General features: G+C 49.5%; 1 protein-coding gene across 1 annotated transcript; it reads right to left on the reverse strand.

The window, feature by feature from the left end:
• Positions 1–6,364: 6,364 nt before the first annotated feature.
• LOC126690790 (uncharacterized) lies at positions 6,365–7,509 on the reverse strand. The gene is made up of 2 exons (XM_050385918.1): positions 6,989–7,509; positions 6,365–6,919 (listed from the first exon to the last, which is right to left on the reverse strand). The coding sequence occupies exons 1-2, from the start codon at positions 7,382–7,384 to the stop codon at positions 6,365–6,367; spliced, it is 951 nt and encodes a 316-aa protein (XP_050241875.1). The 5' UTR covers positions 7,385–7,509.
• Positions 7,510–8,021: the final 512 nt, after the last annotated feature.

Raw genomic sequence — 8,021 nt, forward strand, 5'->3', positions numbered from 1 at the left:
GGACCGCTTTAGCACGTTCTCGCTTTCAAGACAAGAGAGTTACATGGTACTCACTCGCTCAATGGCGACCAACAACGACATTCAAGAAGAAGAAACTCCTACAACCGCGCTTGAAAGACAGGTGAGGACGCTCGCCGCCGCCGTGGAGCGCCTCACGAAGCAAAATCACGACCTAAAAGAGCAACTGAGACAGAAGAATGCAGCTCCCAACAACCAAGGAGCGGAGCAGGAAGGAACCAGCGCTGGCAGGAGAAACCAGGAAGGACCCCAGGCCAGCAACGCCCCGAGCAAACATGAACGACAGAACACGAGCATCCCCTCCCTTGCGGAAACCACTCCGCCCCTCGTTCTCGCGGAGATGCAAGCCATGAAGGAACAAATGGAGGTTATGATGAATGCTCTCAAGGGGCGAGTATCGAGCGACCTTGACGACCTTGTCAACCGAACGGACTCACCGTTCACCACTACCGTCAACTCCTACCCGTTGCCAAGTAAGTTCCGCATGCCGCAAATAGACAGTTATGACGGGGTCAAGGACCCACTGGACCACCTGGAGACCTTCAAAACCTTAATGCACCTTCAAGGAGTAGCGGACGCCATCATGTGCAGGGCCTTCCCTACAACGCTAAAGGGCGCAGCAAGAATTTGGTTCAGTCGACTGGCCCCAAACTCCATCAGCAGCTTCAAAGAACTCAGCGCTCAGTTTACCGCACACTTTATTGGAGGCCATCGGTACAAGAAGTCTACGGCCTGCTTGATGAGTATGAAGCAGCGAGAAGACGAAACTCTAAGAGCCTACATCTCCCGCTTTAATAAAGAGGCGCTCTCGATCGACGAAGCTGACGACAAGATACTTGTCGCGGCATTTACAAATGGTTTGAAGAAGGGCAAGTTTTTGTTTTCCATATACAAAAACGACCCAAAAACCATGTCAGAAGTGCTTTATCGTGCCACAAAGTATATGAACGCTGAAGATGCACTCTTAGCTCGGGAAGAGAGGCCTAGAAAAAGAGAACGGCAGGAAGACGGTCGGCAGGACCAAAACCGAAAGAAGGCAAGAACCGCGGACCGAAGGGACGAGAGACGCCCTAAGCCCCCGGGGGGAAGGTTCACAAGCTTCACTCTGCTAACAACCCCGATAGATCAAGTCCTTATGCAGATCAAGGACGAGGAATCGCTGACGTTCCCAGGAAAGCTGAAGAGTGACCCCAACAAACGTTCCCGAGATAAGTACTGCCGATTCCACCGCGACCACGGCCACGACACAGCAGATTGCTATGACCTCAAGCAGCAGATTGAAGCCCTTATTAGACAAGGAAAGCTGCAGAGATTCGTTAGCAAGGAGAGGGCGGATCCCCCCGCACAAGACCAGCACCCCCGACGGGACAATGAGCGACCAAGGCCCCCAATTGGGGATATAAGGATGATCATAGGAGGGATGACCGCTGCCGGGTCATCCAAGAAGGCCCGTAAGACCTATCTCCGGATGATACAGAATGTTCAACTGACGGGAGCCGTGCCGAAGATAGCAAGAAGAGAAGGTCCCATAATCGGATTCTCAGAAGAAGACGCACGACGCCTTCACCATCCACATGACGACGCACTCGTCGTCAGCTTGCATGTAGGAGATTACAATATGCACCAGGTGCTCGTCGACAATGGCAGTTCAGCAGATATCTTATACTACACCGCGTTCCAGCAGATGAGGATCGACAGGGGGCGACTGATCCCAACAAATGCCCCGCTAGTCGGCTTCGGCGGGAGCCGAGTATTCCCACTGGGCGCGGTCACCTTATCCGTAATTGTGGGTGATTACCCCCAACAGATAGCCAGGGATGTGACATTCTTGGTTGTTGATTGCTCATCAGCCTACAACGCAATCCTCGGGCGACCCACGCTCAACTCATGGAAGGCAGTAACCTCCACCTACCACCTCATGATTAAGTTCCCAACTGACTACGGAGTAGGGGAGTTGCGCGGGAGTCAGATGGCCGCGCGCGAATGTTACATAGCCATGGTGGAAATGGAGGATCAGGTTCAGACTTTAAGTATAGAAGAGCACCGGACGGTAACGGAGCCGGTTGAGAAGCTAGAAGAAATACCCCTTGACAGTTCCGATCCTGGCCGAACGACCAAAATTGGAACACTCGCTAACCCCACGACCCGTCAAGAGCTCATAACATTCCTTAGGCAAAATTGAGACGTATTCGCATGGGGTCATGAAGATATGCCAGGAATAGATCCTTCAATCATGGTGCATAAGCTGAATGTGTCGCCCGCCTTTTCACCCGTCAGACAAAAGAAGAGGGTGTTTGCCCCGGAGCGAGACCGAGCCATAGCAGAGGAAGTCAGAAAGCTACGGGAAGCAAGCTTCATCAGGGAAGTGTACTATCCCGACTGGTTAGCAAATGTAGTAATGGTGAAGAAAGCGAGCGGGAAATGGCGGATGTGTGTGGACTTCACCGACCTTAACAGAGCTTGCCCCAAGGATAGCTACCCCCTACCCAGGGTCGATGTCCTAGTAGACTCCACGGCCCGACACCAGTTGCTGAGCTTCATGGACGCTTTCTCGGGATACAACCAAATCCGAATGCACGAAGCCGACCAGGAGAAAACGTCGTTCGTAACCAGCCAAGGCCTATTCTGTTACAAGGTCATACCCTTCGGCCTAAAGAACGCAGGCGCAACGTACCAAAGGCTCATGAACAAAATATTCGCACAACAGATTGGGAGGAATGTCCAGGTCTATGTGGACGACATGCTAGTTAAGAGCCGGAGGGAGGAAGATCATCTGGGAGATCTCAAAGAAACATTTGATACACTCCGCTCCTACAATATGAAGCTCAACCCAGGGAAGTGCGCCTTTGGAGTAACGGCAGGAAAATTCTTGGGATTCATGGTGTCTCAAAGAGGAATCGAGGCGAACCCGGATAAGATCCGAGCCATTATGGAAATGACACCGCCAAGAAGTATAAAGGAGGTGCAGAGCCTAAATGGAAAAATAGCGGCACTTAACAGGTTCGTGTCGAGAGCAACGGACAAGTGTTTGCCCTTCTTCCGGACATTGAAAAAATCCTTTGAATGGACCAGCGAATGCCAGCAAGCGTTCGAAGAATTGAAGATTTACCTCTCCTCTCCACCGTTGTTGAGCCCGTCGCAGCCGGGAGAAGAGCTTTTTCTATATCTGGCCGTCTCCCCCGCAGCTGTTAGCGCAGCCCTGATGAGAGAAGAAGAAAGAGTGCAAAAACCCGTATACTACGCAAGCCGAGCGCTTCGCGGTGCCGAGGAAAGATACCCGCCGATGGAAAAACTTGCCTTCGCATTGGTTACGGCAGCCCGAAAGCTCAAACCGTACTTCCAAGCTCACACGGTAAATGTCCTGACTGACAAGCCTTTACGGCGAGCAATGAGCAGCCCCGAGGCCACGGGCCGACTGGCATTATGGGCGATCGAGCTGAGCGAATTTGACATTCAGTATCGTCCGCGGACCGCCATCAAGGGACAGGCTGTCGCCGACTTTATAGCTGAGTTCACCCATGACGAGGACCAGGGGGCAGCAGAGTCCCCTCAATGGAGCATACATACGGACGGATCATCCAACAGGCAAGCCGCAGGGGCCGGCATTGTGTTACTATCACCTGAAGGAGACACCATTGAATGTATGGTCCATCTAAACTTTCCCGCCACCAACAATGAATCAGAATATGAGGCACTGATAGCAGGACTCGACCTCGCCAAAGCAGCAGGAGCCGCAAGGGTAGTCGTCTACTGCGATTCACAGGTCATCACCAACCAGATAAATGGAGACTACGAGTGCAAGAGCGAAAAGATGAAGAAGTACCTTGACGAAGTAAGGACAAGAGTGGGCGACCTAGAAGCCAAAATCGTCCAGATTCCCAGAGAGGAAAACGAGCGAGCAGACCGTCTCGCGAAGGCCGCCTCAGCAGAACGAATGATCGTCCCTGGTAATGTACTCTCCTTTGTACAGCTTTCCCCGCTAATAGATCTCAGCAATATGCAGGAAATATGCTCTGACAGCGGCTGGGCAGCGCCGTTGGTTTCGTACCTAAAAAACGGGGTCTTACCGGACGAGAAGGAAGCTGCAAGGAAACTTAAAATCCAGGCGGCAAGGTTCGTCCTGATAAAAGACGTCCTATACAAGAGAGGTTTCTCCCGACCGTATCTGAGATGCTTGGGTGCGGAAGAGGCGGACTACGTCATGAGAGAAGTACATGAAGGAATCTGCGGAAACCACTCAGGGTCCAGATCATTGGTACACAAGCTTGTACGAGCAGGGTATTATTGGCCCACCATGCAGAAGGACGCCGAAGCCTATGTCAGGGCCTGCAACAAATGCCAACGGTTCAGCAATATTATTAGACAACCAACCGAAGAGCTGACCCCAATGACAGCCCCATGGCCGTTCGCACAATCGGGATTAGACATTATGGGACCGTTCCCTACAGCTATGCGGCAGCTGAAATTCCTGGTAGTAGGCATCGACTATTTCACGAAATGGGTGGAAGCTGAAACTTTAGCCACGATTACGGAGAAAAACGTTCGGAGCTTCGTCTGGAGATGCATCGTATGCAGGTTTGGCATTCCTAGAGTCTTTGTCTCGGATAACGGGAGACAGTTCGACAACGACCATTTCCGGGATTTTTGCTCACAGTTGGGAATAAAGAACCACTACTCCTCCCCCGCCCACCCTCAAGCTAATGGACAAGTCGAAGTCACAAACCGATCCTTGCTCAAGATCATCAAGACTCGGCTCGAGGGGGCAAAGGGTATATGGCCCGATGAATTGCCAAGTGTGCTATGGGCATACAGGACGACGGCAAGAACACCAACAGGAGAAACACCGTTCCGCCTGACGTACGGAAGCGAAGCAGTCATCCCGGCAGAAGTCGGACTCGCAAGCTATAGGGTACACAACCATGATGAAGGCAAAAACGATGAAGCTATGCGACTACAGCTCGACCTAGTGGATGAGATCAGGGCAGCAGCAGAACAAAGGCTCGCTAGGTACCAGGATCGCATGGCCAAATACTACAACTCTCGGGTCCGACACAGAGACTTCCAAGTCGGAGACCTTGTTCTTAGGAAGGTCATGGGCGCCGCTAGGGACCCTACCCAAGGGAAACTCGGCCCCAATTCGGAAGGTCCTTACCGAATCTCGTCGTGGCAGAGAAAAGGCACTTACCACCTTGAAACATTGGAGGGACAGAAGCTACCACATCCATGGAACACCGAGCACCTACGGAAGTATTACCAATAAAAGCAGCAGCATGGAGACCAACTTCTTTTATTTTTCAGCAAATTATAGTTTAACTCCTCAGATTTATCGTTTACTTTAGTTTTTTTGGCAACAATACTTTTTTTAAGCCCAAGGGGCAGGGTTTGGTTTTAATTACTTCTATTTAAATGCATGGCAATAAGAGGAGTTTTATTCAGAAATCACTGAAGTATATTTTTCCTCCGACGGTCCACTAAGTTTACGACCCAAGAACGACTAAGTCCATAACTCACGGACTAAGGAAAAAACCGACGGACTAATGAAAGATGTTAAGGCATCGAGGCTAAAAAAAAAAAAAAAGAAGAAAAAAAACCAAAGAAAACAATGGTCCGAGAAGGCTAAAGCTAAAAGCTGACGGTCCAATAGATAGAGTTATCATATGGATCGAGCCTTCAAAACCGACGGACCAACGGAGATGTCAAAAGGCATCGAGGCTAATGGCCATAAAGATAACGGTTCGAAAAGGCTAAAGTTAAAAGCTGACGGTCCAACAGATAGAGTTATCATATGGATCGAGCCTTCAAAACCGACGGACCAACAGAGATGTCAAAAGGCATCGAGGCTAATAGCCATCAAAATAACGGACCAAAAAAGCTAAAGCTAAAAGCTAACGGTCCAATAAATAGAGTTCTCATATGGATCGGGCCCTCAAAACTGACGGTCAAAAGGCATTGAATGGCCATCAAAATAACGGACCGAAAAAGCTAAAGCTAAAAGCTAACGGTCCAATAAATAGAGTTCTCATATGGATCGGGCCCTCAAAACTGACGGTCCAATAGATGAAAAGTTTATATGGTAGACGGTCAACTTATTGACGGTCTTACCAAAAAATGAGACTACTTACAAATAAGTTTCTCAAACCAACAAGCCTGTAAAGATGACGAGCTAATCAAAAAGGCTAAATACAAAAATAATAGGCGATCTCATTAAAATCAGTCAAACAATAAAAAGCCAAGTGTATATGTTCAAAGTAACGGACAACAAGGGATAGATTGAATTACAAACAAAAAACCCAACAAACAGACGGGCACTTGAAGACATTGTTCAAAAATTACAACTAATAAAAGATTAAGCAGGAGCGTCCTTAGAGACCCCGTCAGCTTTATCCTTCACAATCTGATCTGAAGGCCCATCAGGGGTAGCGACAGCAGGCTGGGCCAAAACAACCCCAGCATCATTAAGAAAGGAATCCAAACTGAGGGGTTCGTCATCTCTGTCAGCGGCAGGAGTCATTGGAACGGAAGTGTCCATGGTGATTCCAGACAGGTCCAGCTCCGGATAAGCTAACGACACTTGCTTCAGACAATCATCAAAGCCTGCGCCATAGTAATCAGCACAAGAGTCGATGAAGGACTGAGTTGTCTTAAACTTTTCAACTGCGTCAGTCCCAGCCGTCACCACCTGCGCACGCAGAGACGAAACCTCCTCCTCAAGTTTCTTCTGCTCACCCTCTGCTTCTCCTAGCTTCTCCTTCACGTCCTTCAGGTCTGTGTTCAAGAGACGGACGGCCTCCTTGTATTGCGCCTGCTGATCCATCAGGGTGGAATTGTGCCTCCTCACCCGAGAGACGACGCCTTCTTTGGCCATGCAACGGTCTTGAAGTGCTTTGACACGAACCAAGGCCTGAAGAAAACACAACCATCAGATATTAAGCAAGGAAAAATATCAGATTAATCAAAGTAGGAAACATACCCGTGCAATATCAAAGAAGGCTGACGCCCCCAGGTCATCCGTCCCAAGCTGATCACAAGGATCCAGATCCGTCTGTTTGATAAGAGACTCCAGACTCTCGACAGCGTGATCCTTGTGAGTCAGCAAGCAACGGGGCCCCTCAATGACGGGACCAGAGGAAGTCATCACTCCTTTCCCAGCACCGTGACTAAGCTTGGGAGGTGACTTCTGGGAGGACACGTCCGTAGGAGTGACGGCCACCTTCTTAGAAGGAGGATCATCCTTTCCGTCAGATTTCCTCTTAATTGAGCCCTTCAAGGAGGAATGAGGAGTTGACGCTCCATCCTTCCCCTTAGCTTTATCTTCTTCCTTCTTACGGGCAGCAGCGGCCCTCACCCTTTGCTTCGCAGCCTCCATCTCTGCACAAAGAAAGCTAACGGATAAGTAATCTGACGGATGAATAGTAGCAGACGGATCAAATAACGCATTTACTTACGTTTTCTTGAAAATTCTTCCAACTTCCGTGCTTCGACCGTCGGCTCAGGACCACCACAATACAAATGTAGAGTGTCTAGGGTTATCAAGTCCCTACACCTACGTTGCTCGAGTGAGATGGTGAGTATCCGACGGATGAAATCCCTCTGTTCGTCATACATCTCCGGACGAGTGATGGCTGAAACAAAAGGAAACAGACGGTGTTAAAAAGAGACGGTGAAAATGAAAAGCGACGGTAAAAAGAAAGAGACGGGGGCAACCTGACTCCTTAATATAAGCCCAAGTGTTATCAAAATAACCCCCGGGCAACTTATCCCATTCATCCGGGCGACACACCCAGTCCGTCCCTTTAACAAAGAAAAATCTATTTTTCCAATTCCTATTTGAATCCGGCATATCAAACACCAATCTTAAGTTCTTTTCACGAGGTGCAAAGTGATATGTCCCCTTGGCGGATACTTTGTACTGGGGTCTGTAGCAGTAAAAGAACTCGTCTAGCGAAAGTTGACGGTTCCCCCCACTCAAGCGACCCCAAAGAACCTCAGCTCCAATAAAGATC

This window comes from Quercus robur, chromosome 7, assembly GCF_932294415.1.
Source record: "Quercus robur chromosome 7, dhQueRobu3.1, whole genome shotgun sequence".
In the NCBI taxonomy this organism is placed as follows: Eukaryota; Viridiplantae; Streptophyta; class Magnoliopsida; order Fagales; family Fagaceae; genus Quercus; species Quercus robur.

Coding starts and splice junctions, on each gene's coding strand:
- LOC126690790 (XM_050385918.1), bottom strand. CDS start 7,384: ATGGAGGCTGCGAAGCAAAGGGTGAGGGCCGCTGCTGCCCGTAAGAAG. Junction 6,920..6,988: donor CCTTCTTTGATATTGCACGG/GTATGTTTCCTA, acceptor TGTTTTCTTCAG/GCCTTGGTTCGTGTCAAAGC.